General features: G+C 40.9%; 1 protein-coding gene across 3 annotated transcripts in view; it reads left to right on the top strand.

Moving 5' to 3' along the window:
- TEX264 (testis expressed 264, ER-phagy receptor) overlaps positions 1-25767 on the top strand; it is a 218184-nt gene that overhangs the window by 164795 nt on the left and 27622 nt on the right. For all 3 annotated transcript variants that reach the window (XM_089524968.1, XM_089524958.1, XM_089524948.1), the window contains exon 4: positions 3799-3970. In XM_089524968.1, coding sequence (XP_089381094.1) covers positions 3799-3970 — 172 coding nt within the window. The remainder of the gene's footprint in view (positions 1-3798; positions 3971-25767) is intronic.

The following is a 25767-nucleotide window of genomic DNA, read 5'->3' as shown; positions in this document are numbered from 1 at the left end:
TCATCCTATATGTCAAGCAGTGCAGCTGCGGGGTGGGCAGGGTGTGGGCATTCATGAAAATGGCCAGATTTTTTTTCCCCCAGTGCAAAGTTGGTTCCCCACACAGCTCTCTGAAGCCTTGCTTTCTTTGATCCTTGGTGGTTCCAGTGTGTGCCAGCATTTGCTCTAAATCATGCTCTCACCATCCACCCCCTCTCTTTGCTCAGCTGACACCTGTAGGCTTCAAAAATTGGCACTGTTTATTGAGCATATTTGATCTCATGAAAGCCTGGGGTGTTCCTAGTATCAAGGGATTATGTCTAAAAACAAGGGTAAAGGAAAAGGTGGTAGATTTCAGTCGTATTCAGATTTAGATATACACACACCCCGCTGCCCCAGCTACACATTTCTGGAAAAAGCTGCTTATATCTGTCTTCCCTGGATTATATTAATTACCCAGAGAATTTTGGTGTTTTTTCAAAAAGCCCACCTTCATGCTGACGGGAAGGTTTTCAGCTGTTGCAGGACCCTCCTAGCAACAGCTTTACTTCAGTTAGCATTGCTGAATGTGTTAGTAACAGGCAGCAAAGTAACACCAGTATTTAGGAAGCTACTAAAGAGAAATTTGGGACATTGTTAACCAGGGGGACAAAGGCATTTTAAAACCTGAAGCTCAGAGGAAAATAGAATTAGGCATTGTGTCTCTAAGAAGTTTATCACACAGAAGGAATTTCTCTTAATTTCGAATGAAAAGAAGGTGGGGACAGAACGCATTCACGTGAATTCGCTAGTTCAGCAAATTTACATGAATTGAAATTGCCTTCGAACTGACTTCCCATTGCTCCAAAATAGCTTGCCATTGCCTGAAATTGAGTGTGATCACCTCTCACGCAATAACGTGAAACCCCATGATTGCGTTCGGACTGACTTCCCATTGCCCGAAATTGTGTGTGGTAGTCTAGCACACAATAACGTTAAACTCCATGATTGCGTTCAGATTGCCATTGGATTATACTTCCAATTTCCCTTGTCTGATAAACTCCTAAGCGAGAAGAAAGAAACAACTTTTGAAAGCAGGGAGGTAAGCATTTCAGCCCTTTGCTAATGGCTTTTCTTGTTTGCTGCTGTGTCCCCAAGACAACAGTAAATTACAGCATTTCCAGTGTTTCACATTCTATATAAAAGGGATAAATACAAAAACAACAACTAAGAAACAAAGAAGAAAACTAAGAAAGAGGAGATAAATAAGACAGCATTGTGCAAAATATTTGAGATGCTTTGTATAAAAGACTTTTTAGAAATAAGGTAATATAATCAGTCTTTCTTGCCACTACCCAACCTTTTCTCCAAGTATAGATTTTCTCCTTCACTTAAGACCAGTAGATAGGACACCTCAGCTTCTATATTAATGCTGCAGGAGCTGAATGAGAGCTGAAGAGAAAGAAGGAAGGGGGCCATTTGATAATGGAAGGAAAGAATTACTGCCCCACTGATCTGTAATAAAATCATAGAATCATAGAGTTGGAAGAGACCACAGGGTTAACCAGTCCAACCCCCCTGCCATGCAGGAACTCTCAATCAAAGCATACCCGACAGATGGCCATTCAGCCTCTGTTTAAAGATCTCTAAGAAAGGAGACTGTACTACACTCCGAGCCCTTACTGTCAGGAAGTTCCTCCTAATGTTGAGATGGAATCTCTTTTCCTGTAGCTTACATCTACTGTTCCAGGTCCTATTCTCTGGAGCAGCAGAAAATAAGCTTCCTCCCTCCTCAATATGACATCCCTTCAAATATTTAAAAAGGGCTATCATATCACCTCTTAATCTTCTCTTCTCCAGGCTAAACATCCCCAGCTCCCTTAGTCGTTCCTTATAGGGCATGGTTTCCAGACCCTTCACCATTTTGGTCACCCTCCTTTGGTCACACTCCAGTTTCTTAACATCCTTTTTAAAATTGTGGTGCCCAGAACTGGACACAGTATTCAAGGTGAGGCCTGACCAAAGCAGAAAAGAGTGGCACTATTACTTCCCCTGATCTAGACACTATACTTCTAATCATGCCACCATAACTCCTTGAATCTCATCTAGTTTTAGAAGCTAAGCTGAGTCAGCCCTGCAGAGCTCTCCAAATGGGTCAGGGTCAGGAATCATGTTGCCTCCCAATATTGTCAGACTGCAGCTCCCAGGAGCCACAGCCAGCATAACCAATGATGAATCGTTGTGGGGATGGCAGTCCCCACTGGAACATCTGGAAGGCTACATGATTCCCAGCCTTGACACATGTCTAGGAAAGAATCCTCCCTGAAAACTTTGAGAGCTGCTGCAAATCAGAGATGGCAATATTAGGTTAGATGGGCCAATAGTCTGACAGTATATGGCAGCCTCCTATGTTTCTGTGGCCAATAAACCTACTCATTAGCCAACTAATAATTCTGGTAGACTGGCAGTTTGGTGAGGGAGGAGCTGCTATTCTCCAGCCTGAGAGTATTTCCTTAGCTGACATGTTAGATCAGGGTGCAGTATGGTAGATTCCATAGGGATCTCAGCTCAAAGGTGCACAAAATAAGGGAGTCAGTTTGGCTAATCTCCACTCACAGATAAACTGCTCCTTTATGCTTCATTGTTGCATTTCTTTCTTTCTTTCTTTCTTTCTTTCTTTCTTTCTTTCTTTCTGTGTATGTGTGCCTTCACATAGACTCATACTTACAACAGTCCTGTTATGGGGTTTTATTGACAAGATTTATTCAGATGAGGCTTGCCATTGCCTTCCTTTTAGACTGAGACTAGACTGTGTCTTGCTCAAGGTCACCTAGTGGGTTTCTATGGCTGAGTGTGGATTTGATCCTGGTCTTCTGGAGTCTTTGTCCAATACTTAAATTGTCATATTGCAATTTTAAAACCAATAAAAATATCATTTGTTTAAAAGAAAGCAAGATTACAAACAGTGCTTAAAGAAAATGGGTTATTTCCCTACGAGAATATTTGTGAACTTTACACCCAACTTTATCCATGTATTACATGTGAGGCAAATTTACACACATTTGTTATATGCATTACACTGAAAATGAATAAAGAATAATGCAGTACCACTAGTTTTATCTCCGCAGGACATCTTTCTTTTTCTAGTTGTGCTATCAGAGATCATTTGACTAGATATGCCAGGACTGAACCCAGATCATCTTACATGGAAATCATGTGCTCAACCATTTATCTTCTGGTCCTCTGTAAACCAGCTGAGCTTGAAGTAGTGTAATTATAGATGAACCAGGAGAAAAGAATGTGGAAACCTGAATTAATAGCATCTTTCTCATGATAATTTAGAATGGATTTAAATTGTAACCTTTCCCCATTTTTGACCCACTTGCTGTGTTTCAAATGTTCTTTCTCAAATGAATCCCATACTATTTTGTACTGGTTCTCAAAGCAGGGGTTGTAGAATTCAGCACAATGGAATATGGATCTGCTTCTGAGGAACAGTTCATTGATCTGCTAAGCACTCCCAATCTTTTGCAATTTATTATCCGTTTTATCTCTCAGCCTGAAAGCTCTTTCTCTGTTTCATAAGATGCTTTTACTTTTTAAAAATTTGGTCCCCTGGTGTCTAAAAAGGATAAAGCAGAGGGAATTGGACAAATATGTCTTAGCATGCAAGCCAAAAATGAGACCATCTCAGTGGAATACTGAGAGGCCACAGTTTGTGAATTGTTGATCAAGAGAATCATCTTGAAAACTGTTCAGAGATGTATGCATTGGTTGTATCATAATGAGAGAAAGACAGGGGGAAAAGTCTTCAACACGTCTGTGTATTATTTCTTTTAGGAGAGGAAACTATGTGCCCATCCCAGACTGGAGATCTACAAAGGTGACCAAATTTATTTTGTGTGCCCCCTTGCTCGTCAAGGGGACTTCTACGTGCCTGAAATGAAAGAGTTGGAGAAAAAAAACAGAGCAGCAGCAACAGAGGTTGAAGATGCTCGAACAGATATAACAGGTACATGTGAATCATAAACTGTATGAAAATATGAAGTACCAAAGGAAAACTGTCCTCTGTAATGTTAATAATGCATTATACTTCTTGAAAAGATTAACAGTTTGTAAATATCTGGACCATGCCACTGGTCTAACCAATTCCTCATCTCTGTTGCGCTCAAAATAACTCACCAGCGACTTGCGTAAAGGTTTTTCCCTTTTCTACTACCTGTAGTAGAGATTCTTTTAAATAAAATTTCTGAGAAGGAAGAGACTTGAGTCTTTTTACATTTCTTCTGTGGTTAGCTGCTCTGTGAATATTTACTATAGGAAGGATGACATTTATAATTTTAGGCATTCATACGTATATGCAGACTGTATGCTGTATTACCAGGCTATAGTCCCTTCCCATTTTTTTTTTTTTTTGAACTTGCAAGGCATTATGAGCTTGGTTTGAAAAGCAGGAAAGGCTATTTATTGTTCATAACTAATGTGATAGATTGAGTTTCTTAATTGGCTTCTTAAAATGTCAGGCTCATCCTAAATATAAACCAGCATTTTGTCAGAAAGGACAGATACGAGTTCACATCATCACATGTATATTCTTTGCCTTAGAAGTTTCTTTTTCTAACACAAAGATTCCCAAATGTTGTCAGAACATGTCTCCTTAATCAACAAAACAACTGTTTGCTTCTTAGGTTCAGAATAACAGGGCTTGGTTATTCTGTGAGTACTGAGGAAGTGGACAAGATTCTTGGAACTGTTAGGAAGACGACATGCTCTCTCAATCCCTGTCCTTCATGGCTAGCAGCTCAGGGGGGAACGGCTGTAACTACTATGTTACGCCATATAATTAATTCATCCTTCAGGGAAGGGCGGTTTCCATCCAGTCTAAAATTGACCACTGTAAAACCTTTGTTAAAAAAGCCCTCCCTAGACCCCCTGATTTGAAATAATTATTGGCCTGTCTCGCTTCTGCCTTTTTTAGGGAAGGTGATCGAGAGGACGGTTGCCTTCCAGCTTCAAGTGATCTTGGATGAAACGGATTTTCTAGACCCATTTTAAACTGGCTTCCGGGCGGGCTATGGAGTTGAGACTGCCATGGTCGCCCTAGTCGATGATCTCCGTCTAGGCATGGACAGGGGTAGCATGTCCCTGTTAGTGCTTTTGGACATCTCAGTGGCTTTCGATACCATCGACCATGGTATCCTTCTGGAACACCTGAGGGAGTTAGGTATCGGGGGCACTGCGCTCCAGTGGTTCCATTCCTACCTCTCGGGTAGATTCCAGATGGTGCAGCTGGGGGACTGCTGTTCCGATAGGAGGGCGCTTACATCTGGCGTCCCTCAGGGAGCAATTTTGTCCCCCATGCTATTTAACATTTACATGAAACCGCTGGGAGAGATCATCCAGAGACACGGGGCGCGGTGTTATCAGTATGCTGATGACACCCAAATATGTTTCTCTGTGTCTCCGACTGATGCAGTGACTAGGGATGGCATCTCTCCTCTAAATGCCTGTCTGGAGTCAGTAATGGGCTGGATGAGGGAAAACAGACTCAGTCTGAATCCAGAGAAAACGGAAGTACTCGTGATAGGCTCTCCAGGCCCAGGAAAGGAGATTTATCCACCTGTCCTGAATGGGGTCACGCTCCCCCTGAAGGACTCAGTTCGCAGTCTGGGGGTGCTTCTGGACTCATCGCTCCACCTTACATCTCAGGTGGATGCGACAGTCAGGAGCACCTGTTACCAGCTTCGGCTGAGACGCCAGCTGCGACCCTACCTGGGCCGGGGGGACCTTGAAACGGTGGTGCATGCTCTGGTGACCTCTCGGTTGGATTTCTGTAATGCGCTCTACATGGGGCAACCCTTGTACCAAACCCTGAAGCTTCAACTAGTACAGAACATGGCAGCAAGGCTAGTCACTGGATGCTCCAGGGCTAGCCACATAACACCTATTTTGCAAGATCTTCATTGGCTGCCCATTCGCTTCCGGGCGCAATACAAGGTGTTGGTTATTACCTATAAAGCCCTAAATGGCTTGGGCCCAGGGTACTTGAAGGACTGCATCTCCCTATATAATCCACCCCGCATTCTCAGGACGGTTGGGAAGCAATTATTAAGGGTTCCTAAAACGAGATATACTTCATCCTCGCAAAGGGCATTTTCTGTCTCGGCCCCGCAGATTTGGAACTCTCTTCCCGACGAGCTCCACTCTGTTACCTCCCTTGACCTGTTTAGGAAGAAACTTAAGACCTATCTCTTCCAACAGGCTTTCCCCCATGTGTCTTGACATCTTTTCCCCATCATATATGCTGCTTTCCTGCTAGTTCTGTCTTTTGGCCATGGTTTTTATTCTCTGTGGTTTTATTGTGTTTTTAATTTTGGAATGTTTTTATGATGTTTATATACTGTTGTTCAAATTGTATAATGTTTTATATCCTTGTTGTAACCCGCTTTGATCTCTTTTGGAAAAGTGAGCTATAAATAAACAGTATTATTATTATTATTATTATTATTATTATTATTATTATTATTATCCTGTAGTTTAAATATGCAGTGTTCATGTGCAAGAGTTTCTGTCATCCTTTGTCTTTACATTTCCTCATTTATTATTTCTACATTTGCACTGTAGAAATGATGCATTTTGACACTGCTTTAACTGCATGGCCCAATACAATGGAATTCTGGGAATTGTAGTTTCTTTGAGGTATTTAGCATTGTCTGTAAGGGAACTCTGGTGTCACAACAAACTACACATCACAGGATTCCATAGCATTGCACCATGGCAGTTAAGGTGGTATTAAACTGCTTTATTTCTACAGTGCAGATTAGACCTTAGATTGTGGAATGGCCTGACAGGACAATTCAATTTCCTGTGTTTTTTAATCCTACGAATATGCCATTCTCTTTGCAATTGCTTTTCTGATTTTTCAGACCATTCATTTCTTTTTTCTGTCTCATGCTATCCATGGTTCATAATAGTTACAGTTAAATTAATGCTTACCATGGCTTTTCCTGATGGGCAACACAAATGTTATGAGGGGACTTCTGTTTATAGATGAGTCACATTTTAGCTGTTCTTCTCACACAGCTGTATTGAAATCATATTTGCTTGAAAATTTGAATAACTTTAAATGGTACAACTTACCGTATTTTCTGGCGTATAAGACGACTGGGCGTATAAGACGACCCCCAACTTTTCCAGTTAAAATATAGAGCTTGGGATATGCTCACCATATAAGACTACCCCTCTTCCAACACACACCAAATAAAAATTAAAAAAAAACATCAGATTTGATTTCAGTATGGTAATTTTAATTCAAATGCTTATGGCATGCAGGTACTTAGCAGGAAAACCTGCTGTATACAAAGCCTGCTTGGATTGGTCAGCTCTCCCTCCCTGCCCAGCCCTCCCTGTCTCCAAGACTATCAGAGCGGTAGCTGCTTTCATATGATCGTGGCATATGGTGGGGATGAGCTCCCCCCACCATATGCGGCAACCGCAGATTCTCTAGTCCGGCTCAGAAGTTTCAGCACCTGCCCTACAAGATGACACCTGGTGTATAAGACGACCCCCGACTTTTGAGAAGATTTTCCTGGGTTAAAAAGTAGTCTTATATGCCAGAAAATGCAGTACCTTGTTGCAACAGCTAAGAGAGATTTGTGTGTATACCTCAGTTCACAAAGCTGACAGTGAAGCTTCTTTTTTCAATGGGTTTTTATGCCAGCCCAACTCACTTCCCTTTCTTCCTCATTCTCTGTGTTGTTGTTTTTTTTAAAAAAATAAATAAATAAAAATAAAACCCCACCAGCATCAGCATTAGTATCAGGAGGATGGTGAAGGAGGGCTGGAAAACACAGACTTGTGATGCCAGCTTGCAGCAGTATGTCTGCATTTTAAAAAGCTTGAGCAGGGAAAGAGTGGGATCCTATTCTAGCCAAACGTACTGTAGCCGTGTTATGTGCCCATCTACAGCAGGCAAAGTGAACTTCGGCTTCTCCCAGAATCATTTACTGAGCATGTGTAAAAAGCAAAACAGAGAAAAGGGAAGACAAGCCTGACTCACCAGTTACCATCAGCATGTTTTTTAAAAGCACCAAAACAAAAGTCATAAGAAAAGTGGAGGCTCTTGAAATAAAAAGTCATCTCTTTATGTTTTTTACAAAGAAGCCTTTAAATGGTCTATAACAGGTTCAAAACATTTTTGTTCACTTATGCAATGCTTATCTGACCTGGTTGTACCACATTTTTTGTTAAAGAAATAATGCTGAGGAACACATCTCCTTTGTTAACTGAGATATATCTAGGGTATTCTTGGTAAGAGCTGTCGGCAGCAATTCCTATAGTTCTGCAGTGTCACAAACTGCTAGCTACTCACGTGCTCACATCTTGTGCATCAAAAATACACATTGTTTTCAGTTGCTAAGTACTTTATGTGTTGCATATGGTGTATAAATACTGTCATCTAAACCAGCATGAAGATCCTTTATATATAGCTCAAGCTACCAGCAGATGCAGTGGCTCAAGTGGTTAAGAAGCTGACATTGTTGATTGCAAGAACGGCAGGTTGGCAGTTCAAGGCCCGAGTGCCACATGATGGGGTAAGCTCCCATTACTAGTCACAGCTTCTGCCACCCTAGCAGTTCGAAAGCATGCAAATGCAAGTAGATAAATAGGTACCACTTTGGTGAGAAGGTAACAGTGTTAGGTGCAGTCATGCTGGCCACACGACCACCAGAGTAGTCTTCAGACAACACTAGCTCTTTGGCTTAGAAACTGAGATAAGCACTGCCCCCTGCAGTCGGTTAAGACTAGACATTCATGTCAAGGGACTAAAGGGCTATACAGACAGCCCCAAAAGGGTGGCCTGCAGCTACCCCTTTCCTGGCCAGATCAGGGCCATGGCAACCTCACACCACGGCCCCGATCTGGCCTTTGGAGGGCGCAAAATGGAGCTGCAAAAAGCAGCTCCTTTTTGCACCTTCCAAAGAGCACCATAGCTGCAATGGCGTGGCTGTCTGGCATCCCCATCATCTGGACGCAATGCCAGAGGTGTGTCATTATGTTGCATGCCATCTGGACCAGCATGTGGCATCATGGTGCTCTGGGGGCAGAGTTAGGGCATGTGGCGTCAGGATGCTGTGCCCTGACTCTGCCCATAGGCCAGCCTTTCAGGCCAGTCTGTATAGGGCCTACCTTTACCTTTTACCAGCAAATGCATACAGTAGCTCCTTACATGGGTGTCAAGGGGAGTGTTTTCAGAGCCAGACCATGTAGAGACAGGAGACAGACAACTGCTAGGTGTCTTCTTTAGGTTTCCACTGAGCTATTGTCCCTAGATGAAGGCAAGTGTACTTATTGCATATGATAATGTGTTGAGTGCTTAAACCCTTTCGTACTTCTGCAGTTCAGGTGCATAGTGAACATCAGTTACGCTATGTAATTGTTATTATGTGTTTTATTTTCATGGCTTGACACTGAAGTAAATGGGAAGCAGGTGGTTGATACGGAAGCAATAAAGGGAATACCTCTTTCTTGTAAGAGGCTTTGCAAGTACAACAGCATTGGAACAGTGACTCTTAGTTATCTCATTTTTGCCAGAAGATTTATTATTACATAGGGGATAATCAAAAGTACCACAGTCCTTACAAGCATTCTGCTTGTGAGGTGACCCCAAGTTGTCACAAGGTTTTACATTCTGGCCTGTGTCTGAAGGTCTGCCTTTTCTTTCCTCCATTTTCTAACCAGAGTAAAGCAAACCCTTACCTCTATACTCAGGATATGATATTTCACATCCATATCCTTGTTGATGTCAAAGGCTATTGATAAGGAGCATTTAAGATAACTGTAATTCTACTCAGCCTTTGTAATTAGAGTTCTGTCATGTTTCCATCGGAGGTAGGAGCTAGAGCCTTCCCTTACCCCCCATATACAACTTGTCTTGTGTGCGTGTGTGTTGTGTGCCTTCAAGTTGTTTCGACAAACCTAAAGTGAACCTGTTATGGAGTTTTCTGGGTGATATTTGTTCTGAGGAAGTTTGCCTTTGCCTTCCCTTGAGGCTGAGAGCAGGTGACTTGCCCAAGGTCACCCAGTGGATTTTGTGGCCAAGCTAGGAATCGAACCCTGTTCTCTAGCCTTGTAGTCCAATACACTAACCACTATGTCACGCTTGCTCTCTACATGGATGTGAATCAATCAAACCTATTTATTTATTTATTTCAGATAGCTTGCTCTTCCTGTTTAGAAAGCTAAGAGGCCATGTGGGGGTTCCAAGGAACCTGCCAGTTAGGCATTTATCAAATTCACACCTCCTTACCTTGAATAGCACAATAACATCTATTGTCCCTAAACCACTCACCAATGGAAAAAGAGTGTCATTTGGCATCTTAGAATGGCATTTTCTCACAGCTGTCCCCACACATTTGATATTCAGGAGTGGGGCTTCTATGTTGCAGTGTAAGACTTCAAGCCAAATTGAACCATAGCACTCTCCCTTTTCAAAATACAGTGGTGTTATCCACATTTGTCAGTCTGACATCTTTCAGCATTGTGAATATCAATAAAATAAATAAATAAAAGATTATTTCTCCTTGTTCCTCTAAGCCGCTTGCTGTTTTACTCACCACTACCTATTAAGTCTCCATGAATTTTGGTGGAGAATTTTCATTCTGATCACAGACAGTCTGAAACCAGGACTTGTTTGTGAATTGAATTGGAAGCTTTTTTTCTTGCTCTGGTTTTTATATATTAGGATATGTTTGTGAGTGCTTCAGAAAAGGTTCCTAGTGAGTAATGACTTTTTAAAAAAGCACAGGATAGAGGGTTCAGCTTCGTTGTGTTTCAGAGGCTCCCAGCTTGAACATATTCATTTTGGATTGATTTTATCTCCTTTGTCTGGGGCTGGCCATGTTGGGGGTGGGGATGCAGCAGTCTGGCTAAGTACCTTTTAATACCATGGGTTGCAAATCTGGTTGTTTAGTCTGTTTAAAATGTATCTACATGTGGGTGGGATTAAAGTTTAGATCAGAGTGTGGGGGGGAAATGAGGGTTTGCCTCACATATACACACATTTATTACAAAAATGAAATGGATTGCTTGCAAGGGGACAAAGGTTTGTGTGGGAGAGGAACAAATCCATATATCCAGTGTTGCCTTGCATTGGGATGTGCAGTCAAATGTTCACATCCCAGTGGGATAATATGCTCAGAGGAAAAATATCCCCATCCAAATGCTGGTGTTGTTGCTCTGCACTAAATTACTTTCAATGGGATGCCTGTATGAACACGCATCTCATTGTGAGGGCACATCAGGCCAGTTGCATTGGCAGTGGTTTCATTTCCTTACCCTCTAAGCAACAGCAGATCAGGGCAGCCATGGTTTCTTGGAGAAAATATTACGTGGTCTCTACTTGCAGTCGAGTGCAGCTGTGATTACTTGTTACTCCTTATTGGTGGAAATGTGGCAGCCAGGAAAATCTAGAAATGAGTGACTGTACTCAGTTACTGGCTCAGACTATCCTTTTCCACCGGCCTTGCTCCACTAACCCTGACTGATGAATTCCAGTCTACATGGAAACAGATGGTGATGACTAAAATCTCTTCACTGGGCTTCTCTCCAGATCTTCTGCTCAGCATGGGATATGATCAGGCTAAAGCAATAATCAAACAACGGATGGTAGATACAGAACAACAACTAGATGTAGCTAGTGCTCCAACTTTTATTGCTAGTGACTCCAGTAGATATTTGGCAACACCTATGGCATACTTAGCAAAACCCAAAGTATATAAAAACCAGAGAGCCTTTTCTTTGGTACGATGCCATGCGTTTCCATCAGCTGTCCTTGAAGACCAATATAAGAAAATCCCCTTCTCAGGTAGACTATACCCCGTGACTCTGGCCAAATAGAGACAACAGAGCATGTACTACTCCAGTGCTCATACTACAGGGACATCCGCCTCAACTTTATTTCACCTCTGTTGCATAAATACCAAGGACACACCATCAATTTTACACTTCTCTGTTGCTTTCAGACATCAACCCTGCTATAACATACAATGTTGCCAGCCTCTGTGCAGTTGCGGTTAAAATTTGTCAGGCAATGACCTCTGCAGTGTACCAATCTTGTCTGGTACACTGGAATCTAAAAAGATACTTTAAATACTGTTTTTAACCTGTGTTTTTACCTTGTTTTTACCTTCTTTTATACTGTATCCCCTTTTTATCTATGGTGGTCTATGACTATAATAAGGATGAATTGAACTGAACTACCTGCAGTCTTTGTAAACCCAAGTCAACGATTGGTCCTGGATTTTTACGGTTGCCACCAGGCATGTATTGTATGCTGACCACAGTCATACAGTTTAGCAGACATGATATAATGAGGTAACTGACCTTAAAATAATTAGGCCAAGTCCTGAATAATTTGGAGCGTACCCTGCAGTCTGTTGTGCACCTCTTCATAACACTGAAGAAAATTGTGGAGCAGAGATTCTGAGCAACTTAGAAGATGCTGAGCCTTTCTTTTCCCATGTTCCTCTGCCCATTTGGTCTCTTTATCCAGCTATGATTACTTGTTACTCCTTATTGGTGGAAATGTGACAGCCAGGAAAATCTAGAAATAATAGCCATTATAAGAAAATGTGCTTACCAGTTTGCCCCTCCTGTGCCATTATAAAGAAAATCTTGCATGGAGACATTATTAGAATGTTTTTGTTATATCTAGTTTGATTTAGAAGTCATCTTCACTCTTAATAATACTTAGTCCTAAAATAGCACCTGTCCTTTGTGGTTCCCTCAGCTCTTTATAAACAGCTATATTAAAAATCCCCAGGTCTGTGTGAATTAATGATTTCATTTCATGAATTTTCCCACAGAAGCCACTGCCATTTTCCTTGCTGACTTTTGATGTAGCTGATGTCAATTCAAAAGCGAGTGACCTGTGGATATGCCAATAAATAGTTTGCATTTTTGCAGTCAAGTAATGATCCTGTGACCCTGAAAGAATGTCATATCTGTATAACTATCTAATCCTTCTTCCTTCCTTTTGTCAGTTCTTCAGATATTTTATAAATTTCCTACTTCTACTGTAGACAGTTAACTACAAGGGATGCTGGGCAGCATGGATCCTTAGGGATCAGAGTGTGTGTGCTGAGAACTTTACTGAATTGGGTCTCCTGTAGCTACTTGATCATATTATCTGTATATATACATTGGCAGCATGGTGTGTAAATATAAAAAATACTCTAGCCATGAGGGGAGAAACTGAGGAAACGTGATAGTACCTATTCATTTGAGACTGATGCCTTTTGCTGCTCATTAGTCACGAAGGTCACTTAGTAGAGAAGGGTGGTTTGGAAGGAGTTAGAATGCTTCAGGGACTTCCGTCAATCATGATTAGCTTTGTTTTGTACTTAATTGTCATGTAATGCTCAAATGCCAGCTATGGATCCTAGGAGTATTCACTGTGTCCTTGCTCTCAGCAGGGCTGTCTCCTGTTTTTTGTTTTTTGTTTATATAAGAATGAAGAGAAACTCAAAATAAATAGAAGTAGCCTCTTGATATGATTGAGGGGAAGAATTATGTGTCTTGGATTGACAAAGGACTGTACTCCTATGAAGTTTTTTTAATAATAATAATAATAATAATAATAATAATTTGTTTTATTTATATACCGCTATTCCAAAGATCATAGCGGTGAACAGCAAGTAAGCTAATTAGCAAGTAAGCTAATTTGCCCCCAACAGTCTGGGTACTCATTTTAGCGACCTCGGAAGGATGCAAGCCTGAGTCGAGCTTGGGCCCTTTTGCTGGTCTTGAACTCGCAATCTTGTGGTTTCGAGTGAATGGCTGCAGTACAGGCATTTAACCACTGCGCCACCAGGGTTAAAATGTTGCTGATAAAGTTTATACCATTCTAGAGATGTAGATAAATCACATAGGCTTGCCTGCTACCTATGCTTGCTGAAGCAGACAAAATAACAATAACAACAAAACCAGCCTCTCCATCTCCCATAGTTTGAGAAAGCTCACCCCAGCATTGTAGGCATAAGGCAAAACACATCTGGAAGAAAGGCAGTCGTGAATTATAGTGCTTGTACAGAGACAGGAACTAGCTATTAAAATCAATTACATTGTGGATTAAGTTGGAAATGTACTAACAGATAGAGGTAATGTAATTAAATTTGTTTTTTTAACTAAAGCAGTTATTAACAAGTTGGAAGAAACATCTCCCCAGAATTATATTATTAGTTAAGTTATTAATTAAATGACCTGCAGTACTGTACTAAAGAGCCAGCAAATGTCACATTACCAGGTGATTGTCTACTGAAAGCCTAGTTCCCTTCAATTTTTGCAAAAAAAGTCCTTCAGGATGGGGAAGTTGTAAGGTTTAAATCACAAGATTCAAACTTTCTCTAGAGTAGGTTACAGAGTTCAGCTACAGCGGGCTGAATTGTGTCAAGGGGCTTTTCAGGTTAGCAGTAACTATTTCTCCCTTACTCCTCCTTGTTTTGAACATAAAATAATAGAGGATCTCTATTATTGAAACTGACATTTCTTTATCTCTATAAAAAAAATCTGGAGGATATCATAAAATTGGACAAACAGTTGAAATCCACGTGAAGACCAAAACAAGAAAACAAATGCATCAAGAACTCTTACTTCATAATTGCCTTTTCTCCTAAAACCCATATCTGTCTAAATATCCAAATCATTAAATTTCTGTTCTACAAATACAAATGTGTCTTGGGTGCACTAAAGTTGAGATACATATTCACTGATGTGGATGAATGAATTTACTAATCTGTTTAATTTTAGTTATCTTGTAAAATTGCAATGAAAATGGAGAAATCATCAAAAACCTGTTTTATTAAAATGTAAGGCAGATGATCATGAATTTGATTTTGAAGTGGTTCAAATGTAGGATGGTGAGGGAAATCAGGGTTCAGGTTTCCACAGAGCTACTGAATCTTTTTTAATGCAAATGGCAAAAGGAGTCTTTGGCCCCATATAGACAGGCCAAAATAAAGCTGCTTCGAGTCACTTTGGAGATATGCTGTTTAAATGATGCTTGTGTACTAAGAGTCCAGAAGTTGCACCAAAGCTGCGCTCCAGTCCTTAGGACTGGATTGTGGCTTTGGAGCGGCTTCCAGACTCTTAGGTTGCATGCATCATTTAAACAACATACCCCCAAAGTGACACGAAGCAGCTTTATTTTGGCCAGTCTGTACAGGGCCTTTGTTTATTTTAGTTTTTAATCAGAATACAGTGGTTTAGTTGGTTCCAGGGTTAAAAAGGTTTTATACCAACAAGCAGTAAGAGAAGCTTAGAAAGGTTATTGTTTGAATTCAAATGATCCTCCTGTGTTTCATTCCAGACACTGCAAAAGACCAACAAGATGATTATGGCAGCATAGGGAATAAAGGCGTGAAAGTCCTTTTAGAAACTGTTTAACAGTCAAATATATAAGCAACCTAGATATTGTAGGTTGGGGAGGTTGGTGGGCCCCTATAGCTGGTAGGTTGATTCAAGGAGAAAGAAAAACTAAACCCTGTTACCACAAAAAGAGCAGAAATAGAAGCATTGTGGATGTGTCTACTGATCTTCATGGAACCACAAAGGAAGCTGCGAAGGCACATAATTTCTTCCATTCATAATTATAATACTCTTGAGTATGTAACTACCAAGATGCTTCCAAAACTCTAACCAAATCTGAAAATTGGTACAAATCCTCTATGCTGCTAAATTGAGGGATTGGAGATCTGGATTGTACACTTTGCCTTGAGTATGTTCAAGAGATCTGTTATTGGATGTAGGTGTAGGTATTTTCCCTAAACTAGATGGAGCAAAGTGGTGAACCAAATCTGATGAGGCCATCATGGTGCTATGAAGATGCAGTCTGCTTGTCTTCATGAATCTTTATTAATACTTGAACAGTAGAAGAAAGGAAGGAAATGCATAAAGAAGATTGATGGCCCACTTCTGGATAGAAACATCTCCCAAGAGAAGGCTTCTGCACCTGCTCTACTGCAATGGAGATTACACTTCATATTTGGCCTTTACAGACTGCCAAAATAAAGCTGCTTTGGGTCTCTTTGGAGGTGTGCTGTTTAAATGATGCATGCATCCTAAGAATCCGGAAGCTGCACCCAAACTGCGCTCCAGTGCTTAGGAATGGAGTGTGGCTTTGGCGCAACCTCCGGATTCTTAGGACCCATGCATCATTTAAACAGCATACCACCAAAGAGACCCGAAGCAGCTTTATTTTGGCAGTCTGTAACAGGCCATTATCTTTTGTTGCAGACAGGTCTATGAATAGAAACCCTATTCTGTGATACATATTGTCATAACACTGTTTGAGAAAGAGTCATTTGGGTGTTGTAGCTTGAGAAAATCTAAGCACATTCACTGTTTGATTGTCTACTCCCACTAAGTGTACTGCTACAAGAAGATACAGCCTGAAATGCATCACTCTCAAAATTAGATTGTTAGATCCAACAAGGCTGTAGAATATGTATTCCATTGCTTGATGTTAAAAAAAAAAAATAGCCAAGAGTTCCAACCACATGGTGTGATTATGCCTCCATGTTTGTGACCAGTAACTCTGTAGTCTCCAGCCACAATAGTGAGTTCCCCAACCTACTAGTGACACATTTGTTGTCACTGCACACAGTGTGTTTTGGGAAGTTTCAACAGCATGCCTGAATATTGATTGTGGCTGTCCAGCCATCGCAGTAGGATCCAAGGATTTCAACTCTTATTTGGAGAGCTAAGGAGCGTGACATGCTTAATAAATGTGTTTTTGAAAAAAATATACATAAGAAAGGACAAAAAGAATTTCTAATGACTCCCTCACTGCAAGGATATTCTTGTTTCTCATCTCAAGCAAACAAACAAACAAAGAGAACAAGTCAAATGTACCACTCTTGCAGGGGGGGGGGGGATCTCCTAATAAAAAGGGCCTGTGACCTGAGTTAAAATATGTCATCAATAAGCTTTCTTGAAACACCTCCTTCTAATTCTAGCAACTATTTAAAGAACTCTGGAACAAGTCTGAAAGCCGCCCCGATTGCTTTTTGTAGAGAGGCGGGATATAAATAAATTTTATTATTTTTTATTATTATATCAATGGGTTTATTCCCCTTGTTACGAATAGCCATGTTTTGTGTGACTCATGCTGTGCTTCCTATTTGAAAAATGACATGGCAAACAATCAGAGGAAATGTGGCTTCTATTCCCCATTTCTGATTTCTTTATCTCCATCAGCTTCAATGAAAACAAGCTAGGAACAAGCCACAGTTGTAGCTTTGGATGTCACAAAAAGGAATGGTTTAAATGAGCCAAAAACATATTATGATCTCAGACTATGACTTGTAAACATTGTTAAGTTTTCACATCAAAAGACACTAGATTTCAACAAACCGCATCATGGTTTGTCATGCCATGTGAACATGGCAAGCCTCTCTCTTTTTGTAAGATAAAGATTCCAAATTGTCAGATAACCAAGTTCTGAATCCCAGAGGATAAGTTGGGATAGACAGACCAGAAAGCCTCATGCTCTCCTTTTAAAAATGAAACCAAACAAAACTCTGTGCTTCATCCTTGACCCTACCCCAAACATTTTTGGGAAGAGCAAGTAGGGAGGGTTTGCCCAGCATCAGCAAATTCCTGCTGTAGCAGAAGTACTTAATGGATCCATAATACTTTTCTTCAGTGTTCTGCCCTTTTTCCCCCAGCCAGGCTCTGAGCTCTATCAAATATTCATCTCTTCTCTCACTAAATAATAGATCAATGTAATAACAGGCAAAGCACAGTTAATCACAGCTTTTCATACTCCCCAGAAAAGGCACCAGGAGATGGGCTGGGACAGGCACAGCAGCAGTGGGGGCAGAGACTTGAAACATCAGCAGCCTACAATGACACCATACACAAGTGGAAGGGAATTCCACTTGTCCTCATGAGAGATGCAGCTGCAAGCTGCCTCCATGGAGAGCTTTCATTACACAATAAGCAGATCTTTATGGCAACAGGTGCCAGATGGGGCAGAGAGGCAGAAAGCTAAAAGTAAAGAGAATGAGGAAGAGAGGAAAAGGTGACAGTGGAAAAATACTCCTATTTGCACAGACGTTTTGTGTGCCAGCATTCCATAACTACATTCAAACCCCACTCAGTGATTAAAACAAGAAAATATATGGGTAGCTTCAACTAAGGTTCACGACTCACCATAAAATCAGTGAACAGGGCACTGCCAGTCTCTAATTCCCAAACATTCAAAGGAGAGTGACAAGAGGCATTTGAAAGAAAGAGCTGATATCCACTGGGCACAAGAGCTACATGATCATTAAAAACACAAATGATAATACTGAGAGGCACTACCCCAAAAGTGCTGTACCAAGAGACAGGAAAGTTGGTGGGTGGGCGGGCAGGACTCAACACATTACATTAATTGTTAATATGCTAAAGAATCCAATTCAATTCCATTTATTTTGAATGGGGATATATTTTTAACAATTAATTTTGAACTGGTATTTAGATTTATGCTCTCGTTCAACAATAAAAGCCTTACCAGAATTAAGGTGAAAAATGCCATCTGTGTTTTTAATCCTCCCCCACATCTTTGTCCCTGTTCTGAGCTTTAGAGAGAAAGAAACAAGGCTTGATATTTTTTACCCAAAATTGCATCTCATCCACACCACCCAAAGATTCTCTTTCTTCCATCCATCTAATCTATTTTATTTATCTCTTTCTCTACCCTACCAATTCCAGCATGGATCCAGTGGTGTCCCCACCCTTGCTGTCACCTGGTGCTGGAGGGGGGGCGCTGCCGAGGGGTGTAGCCAAGGGTCTATAGAGAGTACGCTCACCCCTTCTCTTTCGCCATGGTGGCAGTGGCCTTCCCATGAGGAGGCTGCTGCCGTCAGAGCAAAGACGAACCAGATCCATGGGGGACTGGGGGAGGAGATGTCAGCTGAGGCGTAGAGTCTGGTCGCCCTTGTGCGGCTCCTACAGCTCTCCCACCCTGTCAAGGTAGGAATGGAGGGCCGCCTCCCAGCTTCAGCTCCTCTTCTGGAGCCTCTCCCTCCAGCCCACCTGCTGGAGGCTTCCCTACTGTGCCCCTCCTGCTCAGCTTTGTCTTTTACCATGGTGGCAGCGGCTCCTCATGAGGAACCACTGCCGCTGGGGCCAAGCAAGAGGAGGGCCTGATCGTGTGTCACGCCTCTTCTGGGGTATCACCCAGTGTGAGCCACACCACCACACCCCTCCCTCAATGACACCATTGCATGAGTCCCAAACTTCATAAAACCAACAATGATCTTGCTATCAGAATGTCAGCTCTTCTACAAAATCTTTGCCTGCATCCAAGGATTGTGTTATTTACAAGACTGGTCCAAAGTCCATTCTCTATATTGCTGTCTCAAACCTATACCACAGAATGTTCAAAAATCATATCATCAATACAGCACCTAGCAGAACATAACCTGCATTTTGACAACTGTTCATCTATGACATGGTATTAAGTTAGAAACAATTCCTTCAATAAGAGGTTTTTAAATCAAAACCTCCATTGTGAGTTCTGAAAGAAGAAATCCTTGTCCCTCCATAGTTGCTAGGGTCAGGAGCACAATATGGAAAAAAATGCAAATAACAAAAATACCATGTTTTTACCTGAGAGGATACCTCTCTAGGAATCTCTAGGTCCTTGAGTATAACTCTGTGGTCAACGTCCAACAGACACTGACCATAGAACTGCCCTGGAGGAGCTACAAATGCCTAGTAGAGTATTCTCTCTAGGAATCTCTAGGTCTTTCAGTGCAACTTTTAGTTAAAGTTGACCATAGAGTTGCACTGCAAGACCTAGATATTCCTGGAGAGAACATATTAATCAAATCCGTGAATAATCAAAGCCACAAATATGGAGGGATGAGTGTATTTGCTTGACACCATGGAGGGCTAGATGAGACAAAATAATGTTCTTTATTTTGCTGATGTTTATGATTTCTTTTGTTCTTTATTGTTTTTAAAGACGTTTTTGTAGTTTATACCTTTGGTTTTTCTGAAGTGCCTGGTGTACAGATGCTAAATGGTTTTGATATGGGAAAGGTTTACCTGTTCCAGTTTGGCATGTCCTGTTTTCAGGTCTTTGCTCTTTACTAACAGTGGCCTTGCCAGTATGTTCAATATCATACCAAATGAGGCATTTTTATTTATTCATTTATTTATTTATTTGATTGGTTGGTTGGTTGGTTGGTTGAGCAAATATAACACATTTCTCCCAAATGAAAGAAAAGGTCTGGGAATATTCATTGGAAGAGAATGAAGAATTAATCATCTGAAAGCAGAATTCTCTGTTGCTCTGCAAATGAAGTCTAGGAATAGCTCTCTGTGGGAGAAGCAGTGGCCTAATTTGAGATCCACATCTTTTGGCAATAAGGGACCCACTCCTGGAGAGATATCCGCAGAGAATGGGACAGATGGGGAAAGAAGGCGCGTGGTAAAATTGGCAGCTTGTTCTGCTGGGAGCTGCTGGATAAAACACTTCCTGCATATTGAGCTTATATAAAAAGTTCAAGTTTGTTCAGGTTGAACATAAATGGAAGATTCCTCCTGATGCTGTTGAAGCCTTATTTTTACCGTGACCTACCCACCCGTCCACTACTTGCTGCGTATCCCTAGAGGTTGATGATATGGTGACTTGGGCCAGAGCCAAAAATTGTTTATAAAGGTACATAATTACCACATTAAATTGTTATAATTACAGCCTGTGTCTCATGACATCTATGTGATACTGGGTAATCACAGTTTGGCTGATTCTCCTCAGTCAAAATCTCCCTTGTCAATAGAATTAGTTTTCCTTGCACTGAGCAAGTCTGAAACTATCTCCTTTTAATTAAAAGATCCTGTTTGGCTCACAGCTTGTGCTTTGTGCAACTGCTTCAGTGGGGCAGGAGAGGATCTCTTGTCTCAGCCTGTCTTTGGAGAAAATTTAATACAGTAAATAACAGGGTGTCTACTTTATTTCCTTTGGCTCCCTCTCATGACTTCATGCTTCCCACTATGCAGATTAAGCATCAGCACAAGACTTTCTGAGAGTGACTCAGGAGGAAGACATGTGATAAAAAGTATATTCCAAAATAATGCTTCACTTGATGTTTCAGTAATTAATAAGGCAGCAAAACCACACCATAAAAACATTTCACTTCCTGTTTAAGTGTTACTGATGTAACATCATCTTCAGCCCACCTTATAGCTTAAATGTATTTGATCCTGTCTCCTTGAAGGATGCATCTATCCTGACCCCTCAGCAGTTTTGTCACAGTCTTCCTTCTTGTCATGCTAATTAATAAGAATGGGGAATCCAAACAACCCAGTACTAGTAGTGGTGATGGGACGTAATGAAACCATATTTAAAATGACCATTATAGTGCATTTTGTGATGTACTTAGGTTCATCGCAAATCTGAATGACTGGATTATCTATCCTTCTTCCATGTCCTTTCTGTCCGATTGGGACACCCCTCTTCTGCATCCAGAGTGATGAACATCTACTTCCTCAAAAGGGATGAGTCTGCTGGAATGGCCAAGGATGCCCACAGTGGCTGTTCAAAAATGCTTGAAGGTGACAGAGCAGTGAAAAGGTGCCTGGCTAAAAGAAAACATGAATGTATTTATGGTTTCCCTTAATGCAAAACAAAGGGATAAGGCTGCTGGGGCTCTCTGAATAATGGAATTGTCTTAAGAGTGTTGGTTCAGAATGATATCACCCGAAACCATAGTTAGACATTATTATGGCTCTCAACTTTAAAGGTACACTCAGTTTTCTTTACATTGTGCTTTCTTATATCTAGTTTCTCTACAGGTTTCTTTTTTTTTTTAAAAAAATACAAAATTAAATTAGCTAAGAAATGTTTTATTAAGAGCAAGCGTGTATCTGATATTAGAATGTGTTTCTGGAATTATGGTTTTTCAGCGATGGGGGGAAGGCATCCAGATATGGGTTGCTCTTCCTCATTGTTCCAGTAGTGAGGACATAGACTTTGAGAGACACCAGTAGGAGGAGCAACCCTCCATAGCACTCACTCTAGTTCTATGCTTCTGAGCTACTCTCCTTGTATTGTCTACTATCTTTCTCCTTCTAGAAGGCTAGAGTTCCCCTTATACCTCCCCCCCTTCCTTTTCTCATTCTCACTCCCTGGGGAGGCGATTAGACCTGGGATGTCAGAAAGGAGCTCCTGGAATGACTGCCCTGGAATGTCGGGGGAAGAGTATTCTCCTGCCTCTGGGCTCAAGATTACCAAGGCCCATGCAGATCAGTCCAGGCAGATTAAGAAGTGTCACCTTTGTCCCAGTTTCTTGCAGTCCAACTCTCATTCTAGACTTTAGGAAAGCTGATTTTAGTAAACTTAAAAAAAATACTGGGGGGTGATCCCATGGTCAGCAATACTAAAAGAGAAGGGAGTTCAAGATGGATGGGAGTTTCTTAAAAGGGAGATACTGAAGGCACAATTTCAAACAGTTCCAATGAGGAAGAAAAATGGCAGATGTCTCAAGAAACCAGGATGGATGACTAAGGACCTTTCAGCTGAGCTAAATTTTAAATGGAACATGTATAAGAAATGGAAAAAAGGAGAAATCACCAAAGAGGAATTCAAACAAATAGCAAGCACATGTAGAGGTAAAGTCAGAAAAGTTAAAGCGCAGAATGAACTCAGGCTTGCTAGGGAGGTTAAGAACAACAAAAAGGGCTTTTTTGGATATGTCCACAGCAAAAGGAAGAAGAAGGAAATGGTAGGGCCAATGTGTGGAGAAGATGGCAAAATGCAAACAGGGGACAGAGAAAATACAGAATTACTCAACAACTTTTTTGCTTCAGTCTTCTCAGAAAAGGAAAAGGGTGCTCAACCTGAGGATAATGGACCAGAGGACAGAATAGGGGAATTTCAGCACAGAATAAGTAGAGATAGTATAGGAATACCTGGTTAATCTAATTGAGTATAAATTTCAAGGATCAGATGAACTACATCCAAGGGTATTAAAAGAACAGGCAAATATAATATTGGAACCATTGGCAATAAACTTTGAGAACTCCCGGAAAACAGGAGAAATCCCCGCAGACTGGAGGAGGGCAAACGTTGTTCCCATCTTCAAAAAGGGGAAAAAAGAGGATCCCAACAATTATCGTCCAGTTAGTCTGACATCAATACCAGGAAAGATTCTGGAGCAGATCATTAAACAAAGAGTCTGTGAACATCTAGAAAGCAATGCCATAATCACAAAAAGTCAACATGGGTTTCAGAGAAACAAGTCATGCCAGACAAATCTGATCTCTTTCTTTGATAAAATTACCAGCTTGTTAGATGAAGGGAATGCTGTGGATATAGTATATCTTGATTCCAGTAAGGCCTTTGACAAGGTTTCCCATGGCATTCTTGCAAACAAGCTTGTAAAATGTGGGCTAGACAAAGTAACTGTTACATGGATTTGTAATTGGTTGACTGGCCGAACCCAAAGGGTGCTCAACAATGGCTCTTTTTCACCCTGGAGAGAAGTGACCAGCGGGGTCCCACAGGGCTCTGTCCTGGGCCCAGTGTTATTCAACATTTTTATCAATGACCTGGATGACAGAATTGGGAGCATACTTATCAAATTTGCAGATGACACCAAATTAGGAGGAATAGCTAATACTCCAGAGGACAGGATCAAAATTCAAAATGATCTGAATAGACTAGAAAGCTAAGCCAAAGCTAACAAAATGAAATTCAACAGGGAGAAATGTAAGGTACTGCACTTAGGGCAGAAAAATGAAATGCACAGATATAGGATGGGGGACACATGGCTGAACGAGAGACTACATGTGAAAGGGATCTGGGAGTCCAAGTCGACCACAAGTTGAACATGAGTCAACAGTGCAGTGCGGCAGCTAAAAAGGCCAATGCAATTTTAGGCTGCATCAATAAAAGTATAGATCAAGAGAAGTAATAGTGCCACTCTATTCTGCTTTGGTCAGGCCCTACCTGGAATATTGTATCCAGTTCTAGGCACCACAATTCAAAAAGGATATTGAGAAACGAGCATGTCCAAAGGAGGACGACTAAAATGGTGAAAGGTCTGGAAACCTTGCCCTATGAGGAACAACTCAGGGAGCTGGGGATGTTTAGCCTGGAGAAGAGAAGGTTAAGAGGTGATATGATAGCCCTGTTTAAATATTTGAAAGGATGTCATATTGAGGAGGGAGCAAGCTTGTTTTCTGCTGCTCCAGAGAACAGGACCCGGAACAATGGATGCAAGCTACAGGAAAAGAGATTCCACCTCAACATTAGGAGGAACTTCCTGACAGTGAGGGCTGTTTGATAGTGGAACAAACTCCCTCGGAGTGTAGTGGAGTCTCCTTCCTTGGAGGTCTTTAAACAGAGGCTGGATGGCCATCTGTCAGGTATGCTTTGATTTGGATTTCCTGCATGGCAGGGGGTTGGACTGGATGGCCCTAGTGGTCTCTTCCAACTCTATGATTCTATGATTCTATGATTCCAATAATAGTTACTGTATTGACTAAAGCTGTATTTTCTGAGATCCTTCAGGTTTCATTACATTTGAGTTTCAGACCTAAATCCAATTGTTATTACCAGTTGGAAGAAACCCAATGAATCAGCTGGTGAATAATAAGACAGTATGTAAATCCCATTGAGTTAATGGGTATCTTCTGTGTGATTAGCAATTGGACTTCAGCTTTAAACTCCAGTCAGGAATCTGATAGTCCTACCATTTCCCTTTGGATAGAGAATCTAACTCTCTCCGTACGTTCCCTGACAAAGCACTGCAGCATTACTGAGATTTTTCTTCAAAAGTTTCTCTCTGAGCTCTCAGATAATCTCTTACACTACAATGGTATTATTTTGGTATTATATTGGGAGCTAAATTGCCTTTAACTATAAGATGATTTTTACTAATGTAAGGGGCAAATGGGATGGCACTTCCAAACAAGCTTGATATAGAGGGCATAATTACAGATACAGATTTATAAGGCTGGCATCCTCCTAGTCTTGAATACTGTTGTTACTTTTCAGCAGCCTATATGCTGTTCTCACCACCAGAAGCCTACTTTCTCCTTTCGCTGCCCAATCTAAGCCCCTGCTTGTTAATGAACAAGAGTTTCCATTTGTTTCCTCTGACAGATCACCTCCAGTAACATTTCTGTCATTCCTGCAGTCTTGCAGGTAACAAAGGGCACTTGGAATAACCATGCTATGTCTTACTGCTTACAAAAAATATTTTAGAACAGTGTTACACTTTCTTATTTTAAACATCTGGCCCTAGATTTGCTCTTATCTTGACCACAGAAAAAACACCAATCTGCACTGACTCATAAAGAAGGCAAGAAACTGGGTATGTTGGTGGAGACTCTCTGCTCTGTGCCTTTTTATTGCCAGTTATCTTTTTAAAATTATTTTATTATTAAAACAACAATTTATAATACAAAATACAGGAGTGTATCATTACATTTCTTTTCTTTAAGCATCTCTCTAACAAAATCTATCACTATTTCCCCTACTTTGGTACTTCCTAAAGGCTACATCCTTTCCTATCGTAACTTTAATATATAACTTATTGTTATATTTAACATCAAAAATCCTTGATTCAATGATTCAAACCATTATACCTATATATTTGTGTTTATCTCTATTTCTACCTTTAACATCTTACCAGTTACCTTTATACTTTAACCAAATATTATTAACTCATAGCTCATAACCAAAATTTTCTTATCCTTCAAATATTCCCATCACTGGGAACCGTGTTTTATCCCCGATGTTGTAAGCTGCCC

Source organism: Sceloporus occidentalis, unplaced genomic scaffold, assembly GCF_023333645.1.
Source record: "Sceloporus occidentalis isolate IW3139 unplaced genomic scaffold, rSceOcc1.0.p SCAF_1, whole genome shotgun sequence".
NCBI classification, from domain to species: domain Eukaryota; kingdom Metazoa; phylum Chordata; class Lepidosauria; order Squamata; family Phrynosomatidae; genus Sceloporus; species Sceloporus occidentalis.
This window is presented reverse-complemented; position numbering and strand designations above follow the sequence as displayed.